The sequence below is a fragment of the Falco naumanni genome, chromosome 6 (assembly GCF_017639655.2).
Source record: "Falco naumanni isolate bFalNau1 chromosome 6, bFalNau1.pat, whole genome shotgun sequence".
NCBI lineage: Eukaryota > Metazoa > Chordata > Aves > Falconiformes > Falconidae > Falco > Falco naumanni.
This window is the reverse complement of record NC_054059.1, coordinates 29,548,002-29,571,090: the sequence shown is the minus strand read 5'-3', so window position 1 is coordinate 29,571,090 and position 23,089 is coordinate 29,548,002. Positions and strand designations below refer to the sequence as shown.

At 41.2% G+C, this 23,089-nt stretch overlaps 1 protein-coding gene across 3 annotated transcripts in view; it reads right to left on the bottom strand.

Annotated features, from left to right (window-relative positions):
* LPIN1 (lipin 1) overlaps nt 1–16,414 on the bottom strand; it is a 50,984-nt gene extending 34,570 nt beyond the window's left edge. Inside the window, exons 1-5 of one of the 3 annotated variants that reach the window (XM_040597411.1) lie at nt 16,233–16,414; nt 5,618–5,818; nt 4,286–4,381; nt 2,686–3,020; nt 2,191–2,310 (exon numbers count right to left, since the gene is read on the bottom strand). In XM_040597411.1, coding sequence (XP_040453345.1) covers nt 2,191–2,310; nt 2,686–3,020; nt 4,286–4,381; nt 5,618–5,809 — 743 coding nt within the window. In that variant the 5' untranslated portion in view covers nt 5,810–5,818; nt 16,233–16,414. Of the gene's footprint in view, nt 1–2,190; nt 2,311–2,685; nt 3,021–4,285; nt 4,382–5,617; nt 5,819–15,603; nt 15,865–16,232 lie in introns of those variants that run through there. The other 2 variants (XM_040597410.1, XM_040597412.1) reach the window with 2 other exon arrangements.
* Between the last annotated feature and the right edge of the window lie 6,675 nt (nt 16,415–23,089).

Here is a 23,089-nt window from a genome sequence, read left to right as displayed (position 1 = left end):
CATCTAGCATGGCATCTATGTTGAGGTAAGCACAGAGCAATTTAGCCTGACTTACTACTCAAAGCTTCTCCAGCACTAATGGACAATTGTAGAGGTCATATTCAGACACCTACTTCAATTTTTTTAACTGAGTTGCTGTGACTTCTCTCCACTGACTTAATGGACAGAAAGGGCCTGGCTGCAGAATCTGAGACACCTCGAATTTAAGATATTATAGAAAGTGTCTGTGTCCACTTTTAGCTCTGTAGAAAAGAGTCCACAGTCAGAGGAATCCTACACTACAGCAAAGTCTGGGTCTTCTAAACCTTAGAGAAGATGCCTTCTCTATTGTGTCAACTTTATAAGTGGCTCCCTCACTGCAATCCAACACACAGAAAGTCTTCCCCTCCCCCAAAACGAGGGAACAAAGGAAAACAAATTCTCTTTTGGTACTGGGCTCCTCCCATTACAAGTACTCCTTATTGCTCACTTAATCTCAGAGGCCTTTGTTTTGCTTTTACTTTTGCAACCTATGCACAAGCAAACAACTCAGGAAAACCACAGGATATAAATGTCATTAAAATATACATTGACTGTAGACAGCCACATGGAAATGTCAGTCTTCAGAGGAATGTAAGTTTTCACTAGCTAAATTCTTCCCTTTTTTTTGTTTTTTATCATCTTAACTTCAGTTTCAACCCAGGTTTTCATTGGCCTGATTTTATAATGGCCATCCTCATTCAACAGATGATTCATCAAGGTAATTTACCTCCAGTCAATGCCCACAAAGAAGCAAGCACAGGATGGGGGTTTCAGTGTCACTTTCTTTCAAGGTGTTAGGGTTAGTAATAAGTGCAGTTGCAAGTTCAACAAAGTTCACACATTATTAATGCATTAAAAGTGTATTAGTGTGTTAAAAGGATTAAAGAGCAGCCCAGGAAAGAGGGAGGACAACTGTTCTACCTGTCTGAAGGAGAGAAGTGAGAAGATTGTTGAGGACAAGAGTTAGATAGGCCTCCATCTGCTGGAACAGTGAGAAGAGAGGTTTGCCCTGTGCAGTCTATAGGCTTACTGGCCAGCACAGCATGTAGGTAGAAAGAAAAACAGGGTGTCACTATTCACAAGTGCTGATGAACACAAACTCTTTGTGCCCGAGCTACACGAATGCTGAATTTACATCTAGAGTTTTCAAAATCCAGAGTACTACAATCAAGAAGCAAACGGAACATAGTTCAAAAAGCCATCAAATGGGCAGGGTATTGACACATGTCATCACCAGCCTGGTGAAGCTGATCACATTAAGCTTTATTGCCAGTGGAGAAAGTTTCTTCCAGAATGCAATTAAAAACATTTAAATTAAGCCCTTGCTCTGATATAATCTCCTTGCTCTCCCTTCCTCTGCCCCTCAACTACAGAGACAGTATATTGAGATTAGAATTCTTAGGATAAAGTAATGTGAACATTGCTCCACTCCAATAGTCTGCATGGAAAATGTGGGGCACGTGCACAGGGGCACAAACATACAGAGACTTCGCTGGAATTATGCAACGTATGTTAAGCACAAAATTGTCCCTTTTTGACAGTGTTCTACAGATGCAAGAAAGGAGGTCCAAACTGATCTGTTCTGAAATCAAAGATATATATGCACACAAATACACATACAGGAAAAAGTAAGCTAATTATCGTTTCTGTTCTTTTCACACAATAAATGTTTCATGTCTATTTAACTGTGCAATTCAATAATTAGCTTTGAAAGGGACATACAAAACTCATTCTTATTCATTAAAAAAAATATCTTATTTTTATACATCAACTCCAATCTTGCAAGTTCTTATAAGGATTACACTGAAAGTACTAAAAATTCATATACCTGCATTCAATGGAGTCCTTTCAATGTGTGTGCATCAGGCAAAGATTCAGATTTCACAAAACATTCATCCTCTCTACAGTCTTTATATGCAAATAGTGACATTAACAGATAGCAATATTCAGAATTTGTGGACCTACATCAAGCATTTGTTGAGTTAAGGACAAAGCTAGCCTGAAGTTTTTGTACACTATCTGATTTCAAATACAGAAAGCATTCATCTAATAATTGACAGTGACCATGTTTAATACCAAAATTTTTACTAAGACTTCATATAGCACTAGCATATAAGGCATTTATGGAAAGAGGAAAATTATTTAGAACTGTACTATCAGAAAAAGTACCTTTGAAGAGGTGACCATTCTCCATCTGAATGAGGGTAAGATGCAGACTGCGAAAGCATAGAAACTGCAGGAGCCTTTATGTCAGACACATCATTAACAAACACGTCTGGAACAGGGATCCTAGGTAAAAGGAAAGACATGACATTTAAAAGCCATACTTGATCACTGAACTGTCATATACTTCAGATAACAAAAAAACCCTGCCGCAGAGAAGAATTAGCATAACCTGAACTAAAAGGAGATCAAGAAATGTTATGATTCACACCTCCTAGGTCACAACATGATGAAGGATTATTCTTATGTTTTCAATGTCATTTTAATTATTTTTGTTACTAACATTCCCGATAGCTTTCTAGCTTAAAGTTTTATCTTAAAGAAACATGTTCATCAGCCATGTGTACCAGCTTAGACAGAAATTACTGTTAGAAGGTATGAGATGGAATGGAACATTAACCAAGCAGTAGGCTTCCATTACATATAATTGCACTGTGATACCTTGAACTGTCCAATGGTTCTTTTTCCTCCTCTGAGCTAATCTCTATAGGAAACATGTCTTCATCTTCTGAAGAGTCTCCATTGTCTTCTCTTTTTAAGCTGTCTATTTTATGAGTAGACTTCCTCCTCTTCTTCCTCCTTTTTTTCACAGAGCTACAGACCGGAGATGTTTCAGTAGAAGGCTGGGATCCATGGGCTTGGGGTGGTACTTGTGAGGACGCACTGGTGTCTAGGTTTCTCATCCGATCTATGGAGTTCCTCTTCAGCTGAGCTTCCATTAAAGCAGTTCCCTCAGACAGAATGGGAGATGTGGAGAGATGATACGGAATTACCTCCTGAGAAAGAAAAAATTCAGACCATGCAACATATTAGTTCCTCCACCAGTCATTAATCTGGTTCTAAAATGTAGGCACAATTGCCAAAATCTAAGTCATTTATTCCTCAGAAAAGTAACAAAGATTAGACATCTGGACACTTAATATGATCCCACAGCATATGGAAATTGTTCCATAGCTGCATCTCCTTAGACAAGCTCTTAATAAAGAGGATCCTCTGAGCATCAAATGTTGGCCAGGTTATGGCATGAGTCTCTGTCCACCTGATGCTAGATACTGAGCAGAAACAAAATCCTAGTTTATAACCTGAGCATTCTGTAAAATCCAATTCCCCTTCACAACTCAGTGCGTGTGCCACATAGTAGTCAGACAGGCCAGTAGTTTATAACTAGGTCACACAAACATCCTCTTATTCAATCATACATATCTCTCTCTCTCTAGACACTCACGGAAATATTACTAGCAATTTTCAGTTATCAAATAACTGTTACCAAACAGGAGATTTAAATATGAAGATCAGAAGTTTTAAACATAAAGACATAGAAATTAATATTGCACATGCACACAGCTCTCACCTGAAACTAGTAATATTGTACTCAATACAAGAATTTGAAAACTCATCCCACTTTGGACAATGACAAAAATTAATTGAAATATCTGAAAAGAAATGCCTGTAAAAAGCTTTTCTTATGTTACATTATGTGGTGACTATTAAAAATTAGCATGACCATAACTTATATAGATTAGCATTAAATCACACAGCTCAAGAGCAGGTATTCTTATTTAAATATAATCCCACATGAATAACAGTTGCAAGATCATGCCTTTGATGAGTACCAGAATTACTGCGTGCACAGATGCTTACAGGGCACATGCATTTTTACTGGAACTCTGCTGAGTGCATATGTTCAAAGTAAAGATTTCTGCAAAACACAGGTCCGTGTACATATTAACCTTTGTTGAACACACCTTCGGAACATGTAAACTCTGTACATGTTATTTCTGTTCACACACTGACATGCAGATAAACTATGATACATTTTTCAGTCATGTGATTACCTCCTTTAGATTTTTCCAAATCTCAGCAACTCAAAAAAATGAAGTAACTGCATAGTATTGAATTTACATGGCAGAAAATTGTTCAGAAACTTGCAAAACTATAAAATGGTTAAAGGTGTATTTTTCAACAAAATTCCTAAACTCAAAACTGACTGAAGAGCAGGCACTGAATTTTTAACAAATTAAAATTAAGTTTTGACTCCTACCTGATCATTATCCATCTCCTGCACAAAAAAGGCCTCTCCATTGTCTCCTAGTTTCATGTGCAAATCTACAGCCTCTCCATTAATTTCTATGTCAACCTGGAAGACAACAAACACATTCTCATATGAAAAGAAAGTTATTTTAGGTACACAGTTCCTGTTCAGCTATCCTACCACTGTCACTGGGCAAATGCTTCTCAGGGAAGCATAGGAAACCTTATAAAGCATAAAATACTGAACTCTGTTTCTCTCCTCACCCTTTCACAAGGCCACCAATTTTCAAAATGTTTTTTTAACTCATTCAGCTCATCGCTATATTGCCTCTCTACTCAGAAAGGTTTACAGCCACTATATAAAGTCCTGAATCTTTTAAAGAGTAATTCTGAATGCTTAATTCATAGCCTAATTTCAAATTATTCAAGTACTTCCACATTCAAATTCTTAATACGCAGTGCTTCAAATTCATTAAACAGACTTCTCTTTACACTATGAGAAGCACAAATAAGAAAAATTGTTTCACATTCTCAACACAGTTCATGTGTCTATTTCTTCCACGTATTTATCTCATCGCTACACAGCCCCAGCTATTTCCATTTCTTCTCAGGAGGATCTCTCTCTTTGCCTATAACTGTTCTTGCCACCAGCTCCATTTTCACTGTATAACTTTTTGGAGACTCAGACAAGTCCACACTTACGTTATATTTGAGGACACAGTACACTATTGGCACTACTACTGATCCTAAATACTGGAATTCCTTTCTGATTTATGTAAGAATTGAACAATGTCCATGACGACATTAGGATCTTTCTGCTGAACAGTTACAGGTACATTTGAACCTAGAACGTATATAGTTACAAATTATTTCCTAAAACAATCTGTCATGCCTTACTCACTAGCAACTTCACACTGATATATTGCCAGGTCATTCAGTCTGGTTACATTTATCTCAAGGTTCTCAATGCTTTTTGTAGCTTCAATTAACCTCCACATACTGTTATCTAAAATATTACTTCATTATTTCCTCCCTTTTTGTAACTATCATTGAACATGTTAAACAAAGGGGTCTTAACACACAGTCACTAATGAAATCTAGTATAGACCCAAAACAGCACATTGAAAAATTTGCTTCATTGAAAATAAATGCTACAAATGTCATGGCTTATTTTGTTTTTATTACAGTCAATGTCTTACAAATTATGCTTTGAAATGCAAGAATCAGAATTATAGAGTGTCTAAAGAAAACTTTGACTAGCATACCACAGAACATTCAGTAACTTTCATACCATTAAAGTTAACCAACAGACAGAACATATCAAAATTGTCAATTTTCTTACCACTTTCTCCCTAGAACGTAGAACTCCCATCTTCCCAAAGCGTACATGGAAAGGGGAACACTGAAGATTTCCATCTGGTTGACGCACAACAATTATATCTATACATCCCGACAATGTGGCTGGATTTAGTCCCTTATAGAGCTCCTTCACAGTTACAAACACTTGCCCTGCTAACTGTCCAACGTAATTCATGGTTTGGACCTGAAAGGCAAAAGACAGAACAAATCAAATTTTGATCTTTGCTTTATATTTTAGAGACATTTGAGAGACTGAGATTCCAGCAGTGGGGTACTCTCCTGTTTCACAAATTAACAACTTCACGTAGAATCAGGATTTATTTATAGCTGCCTGTTGTTTGTAGAGAGCTATTAAAAGACAAAAGCAAGACACCTTCTAAGTCAGAGAATTGTAACAACTTTCAGAAGTCTGTAAAATCATTGTATTCAAAACCACTTTCAGAATCTGCAGCTCATCAGTGTGTCCAATTATCTCTGAAGAGAAAAGCATTACTTCCAAAATAACTCCTCCTATCATTACCGTGCCCTTAACACCAAATATACTTCGTTCATGTATTGCTACAGGCTTGAAAGGGCAGGGCTAGTGAATGGTTTTAAGCAGATCTAATTTTCCACTACGCTGAAGTCAAAGACTCTTTTCCCACTTTACAGGGACTTCTCCCCTTAAAAGATTATTATAATGCATATGCACAATAGATAACACATTAAGGTTTGACAAGCAACCTTCAATCCAGAGCATCTGAACTTTATAGTGCTTCCTAATGCAACTTTGCAACTTGTTTTAAAACAGCCTTTTAGTATTATCATGTTTCTTAAAAATTAGGCACGTGTTGATGGCTGAAGTGATTGGCTTTACTTCCCCTGCTCCTGGATCTATTTAGTATTTAGTTTCCTGTTTCTACTCAATGTATATCCTGTTTATGATCCATAATATACTTCATCACCTAGACAGGACAGCATGCATACTTAAGACATACTTGAAAGTTCCAAAAGTCTTTTAAGGGCTCTCAAATTATGAATTAATTTAAGCAGATACCTTCCCAAACAGTACAGAATTTAAGGACTTTCAGTGTCTATTTTTTTCATTAATTTTCCAACACCTCTTGCAGATTTTAAGATACTGATTTCAGCAAAGTCCTTGTGCACTCAGTATAAGGCATATGCCTTGTACAGATTCTTTGCTAGGCTATACTACATCACCTGGACATCAATAAAAGAGATGCTCGCAGGGTAAGCAACACAAACTCCCACTGATGATGAGAACAGAACTGAGCTCAGAGTCTGAGGGACAGTAGCTGCACTGAGCTGCGCGGCATGTGTTAACCAGCATCATCCGCTACAACAGAGACTGTCTTTCAGCTGCGTACTTTCATAAACAACAAAAAGATGTAAGTGTGAAATGCTGTAAAAATAGCTCCAATTTTTAACTGATTTATACTTAGAAACAAAAAGCTATCAAAATAATACAGTGAAAATATTACAGTAAAAAACTAGAAAGTTAGGAAATGCTATAATTAAGACTAGTCTCTTCAGACATGGCTAATTAATCGATGATCACTTATGTTTTTTTACCAAAACTTCCTCCATATAGGATGGACTGAAGCTTTGCTCTCTTCTCTGTTTCTATTGCAATACATGGGTATCAGGACACAAACCATGATCTGAAGGAAGAATTATTTATGTTCTTTCGGGCATTATGATAGTCATCACTACATTGCCCCTGAAAAGTGATGATGCTCTCCCCATCTGACAAGTGAATCACAAAAATATTAAGATTAATACTAGGCGTTAACTTCGGAACCAGAACAGACTTTTTGTAATTATTTAGTATACAAGACATTGCCATGGTTTAACCTCAGCTAACTCAGCCCCACACAGACATTCACTCACTCCCCCCAACAGCAGGAGGGAGGAGAGAATTGGAAGACTAAAAGTGAGGAAACTCATGAGATGAGATAAAAGATAGTCTCATGGAACAAAAAATGAAGAAAATAATGCTAATAATGATAATGATAATAATAAAGAATTCCAATATACAAAATAAGTGGTGCACAATGCAATTGCTCACCACCTGCCAACCAATACCCAGCCAGTCCCTGAGCAGCAGCCCCCAGCCAGCTTTCCCTCTAGTTTGTACACTCTGCATGACATCATATGGTATGGAATATCCCTTTGGCCAGTTTGGGTCAGCTGTCCTGGCTGTGTCCTCTTCCACCTTGTTATGCCCCTCCAGCCTTCTCGCTGGCAGGGCCTGAGAAGCTGAAAAGTCCTTGACTTAGTATAAACACTACTTAGCAAGAACGAAAAACGTGAGTGTGTTATCAGCATTATTCTCACTCTAAATCCAAAACACAGCACTACACCACCTACTGAGAAGAAAATTAACTATCCCAGCCAAAACCAGGACAGATGTTAACTAATGAAAGAACAATCCCTAAATACTGTTTGGAGAAGCATTTCTGCACAGCCCTCAATTTAGGCAACTAGAAAGTGCCACCTACTGAAAAGTCAGCACACAAAAACTTCATGGCAGAATGAGCAATTATATTCAGTTCTCCAGCACTCACCTGCTATTAGCATTTCTGGGCTCCTATTATAAATTAGAAATATGCCTTCCTATATGCAACCTAGTGGTAAGCTGTTTCATAGGGAACTACTTGAAACTCATGCCGCACCCTATGCTGTGTCACAGAACAACAGGTTGGAACAGACTTCTAGAAATCGCCTGGTCCAAAAGTCTGCCCAAAGGAAGGCTACCTCAGACGAGGTTGCCCCAGACCCTGGTCTCATTGAGTTCTCAGTGTCTTCAGGGACAAAGATTTCTCAGTCTCCCTGCACTCCTGCTCCTGTGTTCACCTGTCCTCACAGCAAAATTTTTCTTCCCAATATCTAATCTGAAATTTCCCTTGTTGCAACTTTTGTGCCCATTGCCTCTTGTCCTATCACTGTGCACCTCCAAGATTCTGGCTCTGTTTTCTCTCTCTATACTCCACAACAGGTAACTGAATACCCTGAAGACTGAACAAAACTAGCTCTCCCAGCCTCTCCTTTTAAGTCACAAGCTTTTAGCCCTCTAACAATCTTGGTGGCCATCATCTGAACGCTTTAAAAAGCTGGCACCACATAGTCATGGAAGTTCAGCAGTGTGCATCCAGGGTGACAGATGTATGCGACCTTTTAAATTTATCCCTTTGCTTTGGAAAGATGCTTCAGTTTCTACTGAGGATTTTACTAACCTAAAGCACAATAAGAAACTTATTTCTTCTTGAGTTAAGATTAAATTTCAAGATGGCTACAATTAGACTCAAAATTACACGGTGCAGTTCACCTCAGTTAATGCTTGCTCTGCTGAAGCAACAAAATTTCCAGGTGAAAAACAGCCAGAGCTTCCCTGGTCGGGAAGGAGTTGCTGGGACAGTACATACACCCCCCTGTTCAGGAGAGTTCCGGGCAAATAATGCAAATATGAGGACTCACACATGATCTAACAAGTTACACCAGCAGGCTTCCTAAACTCCTTAACAAAGAATTTTGCAACTACTCTTGCTCACAACAAATCTTAGTCACACTGCCTGCCCTGTTTAGGACACAGAGGTTATTTTTAGACTTGTGAATTAAAAAAGTTAGACACCATCCTCAAGTTCTGAGGCCAACTGGCACAGCATAGCTTGCTTTCATACAGTGAAAATCTCTTATCCCTTAAAAAGAAAGTGCCACAATCAAACTGTCAGCTGATGATGGACACTCAAGCTGGGCTGAACCTGGCTTGTGCAACAAAATCACTGCAGAATTAAGACAGACTGGGAGACTAATCACATAAACCCCAATTCCTCAGAAAACCAGACAAAAACGGGTTTATATTTCAAATGTAGCGAACAAAAGATGCTATAATTAAAATGGGGGAGAGCTCAGAAATTGGAGACTGACAGATGTAGGCCCTTCATCCTAACTTTTATATAAGCCAACCAAAACAGATTGTTTGGAGTCTGAGGTTTGTAAGTTTATACTCCAAACCTAAAGTCAGTCCATACTATGTCAGTACTCCAGGAAACAACATTCTTCAAAACCCAGAGAGACTGCATGTGGTTTTGAAGCAACATTTTACTATGGTCACTCCAAGAAGTCTTTCACTTACTAACCAGGCAGCAACAACTTCAGGTAAACATGAGTTTACGTCACGGATTAAACCCTGAGTGCCTGCCTGTTAATTACACTAAATTTAGTAAAAATCTTGTTCTTATACCATGCTTGTGGACAAAGCATGGAATATTTTTTGCTGCTGGGAAAATTCAGAATCCTTTTGATCTAAAGCTTGCAGCAAGTGAGAACAGTCTGTACTGCTTCTGTCAGGATTTTCAAATGGTTTGAGTTTTGTTCTTCACCCAGAGACACTCCACAGCCCTAAATTATGCACCCATTATGAAATTTAAATTATTTCCTAGCATAATATTTAATGTCGATTTAACTAGCAACTCCTATCAGGAAGCTCAGAAAACCAACTCTTTTGATTGTTAAAGACAGCAGTCATTTTTCAGAATTTATCATCTTGTGAAAAAATAAGTGAAAAATAAATGGCTAGGTGTTCCCTTAGTACTTAACTAATTTATTAACTTAGCAAAGGTTGACCTAACAAAGTTAATTCTTTAAAGTCCCACTCTACTGGATGCCACAGTAAGATCAAATGCACTGTCATCTAGATAATCCACTTATTTAATACAGGTACACCAGACTATGTCCTAATTCCACTGAAAAAGCTAGTAATCATACCCTATGCATCCCCTTTTTTTACAGCCCAGCTCTTCCCCATACCATTCCATCTTTCTTTACTGTATTTTGTAAGATAAAATACCGAAAGTCATAGGAACTAAAGGCCTTTTTTTCCTTTTGCAAGACTCAGTCTCCTCAGGTGCAGCAACATACACTGTTGAAAAAACGCCATGATTTCTGTAGCATGCTGTAAGGGTAATTAAAAACTGGAACACACTTCTCTGGAAGATATGAAATCTCCAACACAGAAAATTTTGAAGAGCAGGAAAAACATCTGTTGGGACTGGTTTAGGAACAGGATTGTAATCTTTTAGACAGAGATTGTCCCTGTGCCTGTGTCCAAAGCAGTAAACCAAACCATATCACCTCATAGACCCGACCATTACAATTTGGTCATCTATACTGAATCTATTTAAACTAAAAAATCTGCTTCTGGTACATTTTATGCACAGGACAATAAGCACTCTCCCAACAATTCCCAGGCACAGCTAATGAGATAAGATGGGACAGGGGACTTCTTCCATGGCCACTTTAGAAGTAGTCACCTTCTTTTAAAGGTTAAGAGAGCCTTATATAATAGATGTTAACAAATGGTGCTAGCTGGACTGGTCACCAAGAGCAGACTTTGGCACCGTTTCACTAGCAGGGATGTAACATTTAAGTCCCTTTCAGCCCCTTTTCTCAGGTTCTGCAGTTATGACTGCAGTGGTTTTGTAGGCCATGAGAGGAAGATTTGCAGCAATGGTAAACATAACACAAACCAAATGCTTAGTACAAAGAAAAACAACACATACAAACACATCTTTCGCTTATACATTTAATACCTGATGTCACAATGAGACCCTGATCTATGACTGAAGTGATGGGCATAAGCACAAAACAAATCTACTTTCCTAAGAATGGCTCCATACAACTAACTTGCAAAATGGTGAAAGGGAGCCAAAAACTGATGGGCCAGTGTTCAGTTAAAATAAACCATTGCAGCTCTGCTGCTGACACTAAAACTATGACAATTTTACAAACCTGATCCATCTGGCCCACTGATCTGCTCTTAGCTTCTGTTTTGAACATTAAAGCTTGAGAGAAATTGGACAATATTTGGGAATCAGATTGTGGCCCCTCGAAGAGAATTATTCCTCATTTACAAAAAAAGTAAATGACAATATGTCAAAGACTCCTAGGTAAGCGCTTACTGCCACTCTTTCATCACGTATCAAATTTATTTTCTTGACTCAGAAGCAATTCAGTGTTGTTTGCAGTACTGAACACCAGCTCCCTCTACAGCAATTAATGGAATTTTACTATTGACATATTCTTTACGATGAAAAACAGTATCAGAGGTTACATTCTAAAGAAGATTTATGATAAAAACATAGGGGAGAGAAGGAAATATTTCAGATTAAGATTCCATAGATGGATTTTTTCAAAACTAAGATTAGCCTTCATGTTTGTACCATGACCATAGTAATGATGACTTCTCAACTACAAAAGCTCATAGCAACTATCACTCTATTCCTTTTAAAAGTGGTACTTCCGTTTATTAATGGTCAACTAATAGTGGTTATTTAATGGTGAACTAAATGTTGATGTGTGACCATCACATTCAAACCTCTTAATAATATAACTCATTTCAGGTTGGAAACAGAAAAATCTTTAAGAATTTTCAAAAGCCTTTTTTTTTTAATTATTTGTTAGCTCCTACATCAATCCAATACAAGGTCATTGTCATGAATTCTCATCCCACTTTTTTGAGTAAATCCTCAGCCAGAACCCCAGAGTTGTGCACTTCTCAGAGCAAAATCAGGGCCTGGATTTCTGTTCTTTAGAGAAGCAGTGAAGGGACTGCATGGGACTTTAGGAGACGTCAGTTTAGGTCCCTACTTTCCTACAAGATTCCCACACAGCCTTGGGCAAGTTACTACGGCTTAGCTTTCAGTGGGCTTTTAACTCCCACTGGTTTCAAGCATGGTTTATCACTGGCTATCATCTCAACTGCAGAATGCCAAGCTCATCAGAGTGAGACATAGACAAGCACTCTCCTTGAATATTCTTTTTTCCTGGGAAAGGAAACCTGGATACATGACCTGGAAAGAAGCCATAAACAGCCATGACACTGATTTGAGAACTTCAGAGCACTCTCTTGAGCAGCATGGTTCTGGTTGTTCTGTTAAATAGGAGGGCAAGCTCTGTCCAAACCTAATCATGTGCACATTTTTTCCAGGCTTCCCAATAGTGACAGCAGCATGGGATACACCAGGGGTCCTCAAACTACGGCCCGCGGGCTGGATACGGCCCCCCAGGGTCCTCAATCCGGCCCCCGGTATTTACAGACACCCCCCCGCCGGGGGCTGGAGGGGGAAACCAAGCAGCCGCAGATGACTGCCTGCCACTTCATCCGTGTGCCGGCCCCCTGGTTAAAAAGTTCAAGGACCCTTGGGATACATGGACATGGGACACATTCCTGCAGGTGATTTGACACCACAACTGGTCAATCAGGAGACTGGTGCAATTCACTTGTAAATCCCAAATCAGAAAGCAAAATGCAGCCTGTGGCTGGCTCTACACCAGAGTAAGAACATTTTACTTCCTGCCAGCTAAATCTCCAGAAATATTTTAGGGTTGGGATTATTCTGGGCTTAATTCTATTAAGAACTATTTGACTCCTGTTCCAAGTTAGCCAAGGATAGTGCCATAACCGTGACTTCTTACAATGGCCAGAGTCAAATGGAGCAAATGCCAAACTTATCTTCCAAGCAGCCAGTCCTTTCCAAAATGCACTCACTCACAGATACGGACTATGAGATGACTATTCACTTAGATCTGGTATTCCACGATCTTTCAAATACTTGAAACATTACTTGGTCCAATACTTCACAAAGTCCCTATAAAGGATGGAATATTTTCTTGAGAGCAGCTGAAATCAAAAATTCAAATTGAAGACTGAAAACTTGCCTGTAATGAATCCTCATATACAAACAAAGAGAGGACTGGCCTATAGTCCCACAGTCAGGGTATTGGACTGAGACTCAAGAGTCCAAGAGAATTATTTCATGACTAGTTGAAGTGTAACACCATGGTCCCACACCAACCTCCCAACCATATATTCCCAACTGTCCCAAATCTTACCCTTGCATCAGCACTAAAAACTAACACCACTAAAGTCATACAAAAATAATTCCCAGCTGGATCAATGGGATGATCTGACTCACCACATACCCATACAATTGCTAATATCGACTAAAGAGAGAAGCTGAGAAAGAGTAGGTGGTAGGCAGTACCAGGGGCGCCTCTTTTGGCATTTCAGGAAATCTTGAAATCCTATCTCAAGATTTGTCTCCTTTCCCAGAAATCCCCTGGGAAACCTTCCCCATTTCCCTTGATCTCACTGTGCCACAGCTGCCCAACTGTCCAGTGCTTTCCTCCTCACAGAGACACTCTGAGGGAACGTACGCAAGGGCTGACATCCCTCTGGGCTGACGCTGCATAAATAGGATCAAACTTTACAACAAATGGAAAAGTACAAACTGATGTCTGAAACAGAGAGCTTTTGAAATAACTGGAGAATATATGGTAGTTCATGTACTGTGCTGCCCTGTGCTCCTGTTCTGATGTCAGAGGAGGATCATAAATCAGAATTGAAGCACAGCAGTAGCTCTACACTATGCTGATATTTCATGTGACTTGGCATCCTTTCTTTCAGTGGGACTGGAAAACAAATTTGTTCATTAGGTTGTAACTGCACATTTTCTGCATTTTCAGAGTTTAAAGTAATCTCTTACTGTATTTCAAGTGTTTTTGATGATTTCTGTGTGTATGTGTGTTCATAGATAAACAAACGTGTGCACCTGCACATCCTCAGGTATGGAAAAGAGCCAAACACTAAAACTTGCCCAACTCCCTTACAAACAGACCACACTGAGTCAGGTAAGTAGATATTATCAGTAGTCTGTATTCTGCATTGGTGAATTAGAGCTATCAGAAAAGCAGAAAGCATCTAAAATCATTAGAAGCTATTTTCATGGCTTTATGCCTAAAATCATAACATAATTATGTTGAGTCTTTCACATCTTACCTCCTCCACTGTCTCGCCACTCTTTCTCCAGTTCTCTTCATGGAACTAGGCTGATTTTACTGTAATAGGAGTACGTCCATCTGACTTCTAACTGGGTACACTGATGACAGCCGAACCTTATCTGTGTACGCTAAACAGTTGTCGCTATTTGCTTCCCAAGACAGCAGAGACACAGATAGAGCCACCCAGAAAATAAAATAAGCAAACTGCTCCACAACACCCTCCAGACTGTGAGCCCCATCAGAGCTCAATAGATCTGTCAGGGTCAACGACTCTACATGTGAAAGGAACCGCGATCTGCTAGTTTCCCTGCAACATCAGTGCTGAGACCCTGTTATTAGTACAGGCCTCTACATATTTCCTCTTTTTGACAGAGACAACAAAAATATTGCACAATTCTGTTTCCTCCCCACTCTCCACAGGATACATTGTCTTTTACCTTCTCGAAGGTAGATGAGATACACTAACCAACAGAAAAGCTCTTCTGGGTGGGTGGGGAGGAAATCACATAAAGAAACCCAAAATGTCTCAAAGTTCAGTTTCATATGCAGCAATCGCACTACTCTGCTGTGCCATTTAATCCCTCCGGCCTGTTACCACTTTCCCTACTCCATTTCAGTGGAAGTATTAGCGAAGCAGCAGTACTAATGCAGCAATTCGCATCAGCTGCTGCCAGCCAAAGGGAGGCAAATGCCATCTCTAACGCAGAAGAAGCAGCACACCGAGGGGCGCTGGGCTCCGCAGGCTCCCACAGCCCGGCAGCAGCCGGGACCCCAAACCGACAGCGCCCCGCGGCTGCCCAGCGCCGGGAGCCTCCCGCTGAAGAGACACCAGGAACGCACCAGACCTCCCCTTTCCCCCTACCCGTGCACAAAGCACTGCCCATCCCAGATAAACCCAACACCTCCGCCGCCTGCTGTCACCCCCAAAAGACAAGGAAAAAGCCGGCGCTGCCGGCAGCTGCCCGGCGCCCCGCCGGGACCGGCGCGGGACGCCGAGGCCGGAGGGACCCGCTGCCTCCCGCGGCGCCAACGCTCGGCGGGGCCGGCCTGGCGCTCCCCGCCCGCCTCAGCGCCGAGGAGCGACTGCTCGCCCTCCCCGCGACGGCCGCCCCGAGCCCCGACACCCACCTCGGCCGCCCGACGCCTCCCGTACGCTCCGCTCGCCGCCGCCTTTGTGCGCGCCGCCCGCCGCGGCGACGAGGACGCAGGCGGCTGCCCGGCGGTGCCGCCCCGGAGGAGGGACCGCAGCGCCCGGGGACGGGGAGGGCGCCCCGGGCCGGCGCAGGAGCTGTCCCTGCTTGGCCCGCCTCCCGCGGGGGCACGGCGGTGGTCAGCTCCCCGCGGGCAGGCCGACCCCCCGCCTGCCTGCCGCCCGCGGCACCGGCACCGCAGTCCGGGCTGATGGCGTAACGGCCGCCGGGCCGGGGCCGGGGCCGGGGGGGGGGCGGGGCGGGGCGGGGCGGGGCGCGGCGGCCGTTGGGCCCTTGGCGCGGCGGCCGTTGGTGGCCGTAGCCTGGCGGCGCGGCCGCGCTGAGTCAGCGGGCGGGCAGCGCGCTGAGGTGACCCCGCGGCGGGGAGCGGGCGGCACCGGGCCCACTCGCCCCCTTGGGCCCGCGGCGCCTCTCATTGGCAAGTTCCACCGTCCGCTGCGGTGCCTTGGCCGGCGGGAGCTCCGGCAGCTCAGGGTAGTATTCATGGTTATTTGAAGCATTACCTCAGGCCTGAAATGATAGGCACAGGAACACCTTCTCTTTTACCTGCTCATTTCGATCTCAAAAACGTTTCACAAGGCAGGGATCCTTATTCAGGTTTATGCATGGGAAAACCAGGCAGCTCAAAAGCGCATCATTGGGCCCAGACTGCTGTGCGGGTCCCTGAAAGGCTCCGATTGAAGCTAGGGTTCCCAAAGCACAACACTCAGGCCATAGCAAGCACTTCTTTCAGCATCATATGCTTTATCGCTGTAAATAAATGCCGTTAAATAAAGTTCTTCCACCAGATAGCGGTTCCCTTCCATTCAAACCGTATTGTAACCTCCTTCTACACGAAGTGCCTTACACTACTAAATGCAGAAGTGGATTGCATGATAAAAATGAACTGATAGAGGAATCTTCCAGGCTTTTTCAAGCCTGTTTACAGAAGGCAGAAGAGGGCAGTGCTATGTGCAGAACAAATGAGCAGGAAACAGAGTAACATGGGAAAAAGAGGTCAAAGAATACGCACAAAAAAAGGGATCAAAGTTCATTCATTGAAGAACAGCCTGCTAGTTTTAGGCTTGAAAACAAGTTTTTCAGAGCTGGATTTCATGCATCTACATGTTCTAGTCCCCAAAATGTACATGCCACTGAAGCCCGGGAAGAGTTCCTTATCAAATAATTGGAGCTTAAGCCTTACATTTTCCGTTTATGTTGCAGTTACACCATAAAACAATCTCAGTGCAATCTCCCTTAGGTCATGACCCAATTGTAATGCTTCAAACTTTCTCTCTGGCACATCCTGTAGCTCTGTTAACTCTGCATCCACCCTGAGTAGTCTTTGTGTTACAACGCCCAACTACAACCGAACCACTGGGTGACAGGGCCTGGTGCATGCTCACAGACTCAAATCCCTCCTCATTTTCCTCCGTTCCCTGTTACACAGCTACACTAACAAGTTCACGTCGGGTTTAGAACAAAAAAGTGAGTGAAGACAGCTTCTGCCCGAGCACAACAGACAAGGCTGTTCACTTAATCTCAAAGAGAAAACAATATGCAACAGAGCCCAGAAATACCTGCAGTTTCATTTCCCAGGCATATCGTATCTAAAGCCTTGTCAGCAGGCAGTCAGTAGGCAATGAGACGTGCTGGTAAAGAATCCCATCCCTGATGTAAATACAAGAAGCTGTGCCTGTGCTGGCTGTGGATCCTGGCCAGTGCTCTGCCCGTCACATTTGTGTAGAATATGATGCCATATTGTGTTCCCTCTGAGGGGGTGGTACCCTACAGTCATCACCGTCCAGGACAGCTCTACCATATTGTTCCACTATAGTCTTGCACTACTATACTAAAATGAAAATATAATCATAACACACTGAATCAAAACCGCTGTCTTTCCACAGCCTCAACAACAGCCACTCTTCTCTACTTCTTTCAGAAATCCAGAAGCTAGAGCCTTAGCTTTGGATGTACTGCATTGTGTTTAGTTATTTATCATGTCCAACCTTCTGCTGCTTCATGTAAAATAACCCACAGAAGAATGCTCCACAGTTTTAATGGTTCTATGTGTGAGGTCATGTTTTCTTTTCCTACAGAGCAGTGTAAATATAGCCGTGATACATACAAGATGCCATGGAAAGTGCTAAATGCTTGCACAGCAGCAGTGAGCTTCCATTAACAGCAGGGCACCAACTTTGTCCTGCTGTGCTTTTTTACCCTGTTCTTGCTGATGGTGTGACCACAGTGCAGGTCAGTGTTCCTCAGATTACTTCTCTGGAATAAACTCTGCCAACTGATTTTCAGATCCTTACTTGTTTTGTGCTGCACTTCAGCTCATAACTATTCTCACCAGTCATATCTATGTAGAGGACCAAGCTCCAGTATATAACCTTCCATACCATCCAAGCCTTAGCCTGGTCATGGCTATGGTCTCAGCTCAGCCCATTGCAGAGTCTGGAGGGCAGTATGGTCAGGGATAGTGCCTAAAAAGTAATCTGGAGTTACCCACAAAACTAAATGGCTGAGGGAGTATGGTCAGGAGGCACACTCTGCCCTTGGACGAGAATACTCCCTGGTGGTGTCAGCTCCAAAACACAGTCGGGAATGATGAAGTTATGAACTATTACAATTTTCTTCCTGACAGGTTTCTTTCTGGAAGCATGGTGGTGGGCAACACAAGTTTGTTTCCCAGGTTTTGAATTAAAACTATCCACAAACTTTTGAAGGACCTGCTCCTGGGAGTTTTCTTTCTACTCCTTTGCTGGTCTGTTTATAGCTGTCCATTTTTACCTAATTGTTGAAGCCTGCCCCAAAGTACTTACAGTTCATGTATTCACTCTGTGTTTGCACAGTTCTGTCACAGTGGAGTTCTAGCCTATGATCTGGGCTCATACTTACTGTGAAAATACAATTAAGAAGAAAGTTGAGCTGTGTAGTCTTCTATAAATTAATAAAACTGGGTTTAAAAAAAAATCTACAAGCACTGAAGGGTTTCATAGAGTTCAAGAAGATTCCTAGAGACCATTATGTAAGTTCATACAGCACAAAGAAAAAAGGCCTTCAATTCTAGCTTGGGACACCAGATTTTCTTGGCAAGTATGTTGCCAGTAAGTAAAATAACCACTCAGATCAAAAAGTTGCTTACTTAAGGCATTATCAGTAATGTCTGGCATTTCTCCCACTAAAACTGGAGTTCATGTTCAGGCACATGGCACCTGGGTTATGAGTTAATGCAACTGTTAATGCATGCACACTGTGCATGTAAAAATGATTCAGTAAATAGTAAAGCTGAGCTTTTTGCTTTTAATTTATAATGAACTCAAAAGCAAAGATAGCTCTGCAGTCTGGTGCCGACATTATCTTTATAAGTATTAAACTCAGAGTAGCTCAGGCAATATAAATTAAGAGTTCATCTAGCTTTATTCCAGTGTAAACTTCAGAAAGTAGTTGGTCTCTGATTCTGTAATTACCTAATTAAATGTCCCACCATCTTAACAAAAGAATAGTTCTCCTAACATAAGCAGAAATTTTTATACAGTACCTATAGTTACCTGTGATCCTCTACTGAATTCTCTGTCCACGTCACATTATTTTTTCCCTTTTTATTTTTGCTTCAAGTTTAATTATCTAGTACATCATTTTGTCCTTCATTGGAAGGCAAAATAGTGCTGGTCATTGTAGTGTGTAAATCTTGATATTTGATCTGCCTCTTAGTGCTTGATTTGTTGAGAACATTTTTTAAAAACTGTAAGTAGATGTTATTTAGTTGCAGATATTTCTAAAATGTTTGACACCCCCACCCCCGACTTTAACTTGTTGCCAGTTTTGTCCATCCTGCTGGTTTGGCGGTCTCTGTTCCTGAGATCAACTGTTCCACTGTTTTAGTATCAGGAGATCTGAGTACTAAACAACATTGAAAAGAGAAAGAATGCTGTCCTTGTCCGACATAAAGCCATACAGGACAGTCTTTATTCCATATGAAACCACTTTGCTTTTGGCAGTGTGTTCAGTCTGTCACATTTAGGCAGATGCTTCTGGCCTGCACCAGCCACCAAGTCTGCCCTGCCTGAGCTCCTTGCACTTTGCCAACTTTAGCTTGTGGATTTTGCTTTCCATATAATCACAGTTCCCGAGTATTGTAGTTGCCTGCTGACAGTCACACATGCTAGCCCATACACTTCTGGCATCATCTATTATCTTCCTTCTCTGGCATTGCTGTTAAGAGATGAGATGATGAGATCAACCTCAGGAGGACTGTGATGTTACCAGAAGTACTATAAAGTTTAAGGCATCAATGAAGCAGGGGAGTGATAGGTGAAAAGGGAAACTGAGAGGATTATTTTGCCAAATGAACAAATGTGAGACTGTAATTTTCCAGGAACTGTTGCAGCAGGAATTAGAGACAGGGCAGGAGGCACTGGTCATGTACTAAAATGCTCATCTGTTATGATAACATGCTTATCAACTCTCATGCCATCAGGGCTTACATTGTATAACCAAACTTGATTTTGAACCAAGTACTTCTGGGCTTGGGTTTGTGTCAAAAACACTGTTTTTCCCTCCTCACTGAAAATGTAGTCCCAAAAAGGAGGTCTGTAACTGACTAACTACCGGACAAGTTTGGTTTGTTGTTGGGTTTTTTTTGCTTTTCAGAATACAACAAGTCTTGATAATGAAGTTTCTCAAAAGAGCCTTTCTTTTTCCTCTAGATTGACATCTAGCCTTGCAAAACCATGAAAACCTCAATGCTTCCTTTATATCCTAGCAGCTCTTTCCACAGTCAAAACTCAGTTTTCTGCTACAAAATACTTGGCTACTGGGAAACAGAGGCATCTACTCAGTCCTATGATCCAAATATGGCCAAAGGAAAAAAATGTAGGAATATTTAAAATCAAGAACAAGAGAAACTAAAGATAACAACCCTGCTGGAGGTCCACTTGTAGAAGTCCAATCTCATCAGAAAGTAATTTAGCTCCAAATCTGTAAATACCAAGCCTGAGCTAGCTATAACCTTAGAAAGCTTAGAAAATCTTGAGCCCTGGTAAAGCAAAGCAATCACAGCATATGAGATTAAGGATATAACAGTGAAATCATCAACATGTTCTTTCTTCAGCCAAAGCCCAGAATCCCTGCATAGGCGTGTTCAAACACAGACCTTTACTCTGCTCAGTCAAAATACATACTAGTGTTTAAATGCACACACATACAAGAAATGAGAGAATGGAAAACCCTTCTGTCCTGTTTTGGACTGGAATGCTTTCCAGCCCAAAAGCTAGTTTTTCATCAGTTCAGTAAATCTATGCATGACTAGCAAACTTTTTGCCCAGAATACTGTTTTCAAAGCACAGCAAATCAAAAGCAAAATCATCAGTATTATTTCTTTAGAACAAAACAGTACAAAACACCCTCTGAGAACTTCAAACAAAGCCGCTCTACTTCCCAGGGTATAACCTTTTCCTTACTGTTCCTGCAATTCTTGCAAACTAAAAAAGCAATCTTCATTCTGAAGAGGAAAAGATATTTGGAAACCAACTCCTTCTGTTGAAAAGTTTGTTGCTTTCCTCTCAGCCTCATGTCTGCAGTTTCTACATCAGACTGCCCACTAATATTGAATTATCTTCTCAAGCAGGTTCTGAAAGTTATTTCTTAGTGATTGTAAAGTAGCCTTAGTTCACTGTATCGTTACCTCCTTGCTATGCAAACTAATACCTCTTTCCTGTAGCTAGCAAAGTTGTAACAGCTATAGCCAACTTAAGATAATAGAAAAATAGAGATATTTTGTATAAAGTTGTTTTCTTATGGTGGGCTAAGCACTAAGTGCTAATAGAGCTCAGCTTGAAGTTCGTTCTGTAACTTCACTGAGAGAGTGAAGTGTCTACAATTATTTTTATAATAAAAGTAACAATATTTGGTGTTTCTCACTGTGACAGAAAAATTATTCACTTCTGTGCAGACCAGGATATTAAAGTGGATGTTCTGTGTGTGGTTCCTCGTGAATGAAGGCACACTGTTCCTTGCTTCTAGTTACAAGAAAATTCTGCACTGTCTCAGGTACTGTCATTAGTTCAGGCTGTCATATAAACTGAATGAAGAGTGTTTTGATCTCCCCTCAGGAAAAAGGCAGATGGAGGATTGTGAGCAGGCTGTCAGGAGAAGAGGCAGACCCCGGCTGCTTTTTCCCCTGCCAGTGACCTGCTGGGGGAGGCTTCTGCAAGCTTTGCCTGAAAGTTCCCCTCTTCAGCCCTATCTTTAGTTTCACTGAAAAGAAGTGAGATAACCCAACCTGTTGCTTGCTTTTATTTTTTTTTTCCCTCCTGTCTGTCACTAAGACTCAACTGTCTTGTATATTTGAAGTGGTAGAGTGTAGCCATGTAACCAGGTTAGGGCATTTCTTTAAGTGTCTGAGCGTACCATTTAAAAGGACGCTTTTCCACTTCCCCAGTTCAGCCTGTGCAGCAGGTGTGGATCCCATGCCTTTGCCTGAAGGGCATCGGCTTTCCCTCCACAGGGCTTTCTCTAATGTCAGGCAGGCTTGAGGGTGCAAGTCTGTTCAAGAGCTTTGGTCCTCAGGTCTTTCCACACTGTCTTCTCATTCCTTCTCATATCACAAGCTGTAAGGACACCTTAATCTGGCAGCACAGATTTCAGGTCTCTCTGATCTTTAATCTCTAGATTCAGTGTCAGGTGATTCAGGAGGAGAGGTGAGATGTTCTGGGATAAGCTGCCTTAAGACATCTTCTTTGTAATTTCATTATTGGAGATTTTAATGATTACAGTTTATGCTGAGGACTGTGCTTGTTCTATATTTAAAGTACAGTCATCCTTTGAATGCTTGTGATAATTTGTTCAGGCAGAATTTGAGCTGTATGGAATATTGATAATGTTTAAAAATATATTTGGCTTAAACAAATGGTCTTTTCAGTCTTGATTGCTGTCAAAGCTGACTTAATCTTACTGTTGTGGGCTGATTTTTCTCAAAAGTATATTGTTACTGATAAAGTTAATGATCAAGATTGCATTGAAACCCTAGAAACAAGTTAAGGCACAGAATTAAATCCTGCACATGCAGTCATAGAACAATAAATTCTCTTTAATTACTTGCATCAAGCCTGGGCAATTAACCAGTAAATAGGGTTGTTTACTGCAGTCTTCCTCTTATCTAAGCAGTTTACTCTCCTGATTTAGGCTGAGGATTTGTATAAAACCCTTACTGGTACTTCTAAGTCAGGTATGTTAAAGCAGGAATATTGTAATTTATTTCAGTTTTGACCCTGCTATCTTTCTTTTACGTCTTCTGTAAGGACATGCATATCTAAGTGATGTTATCTGAGCAATTAGCTAATATATTTAATAGATGTGATCGGCTTTGCAAAATCATGAAAATAGTACTTGATTTCAGATTCATGTTCAAATTCTATAGC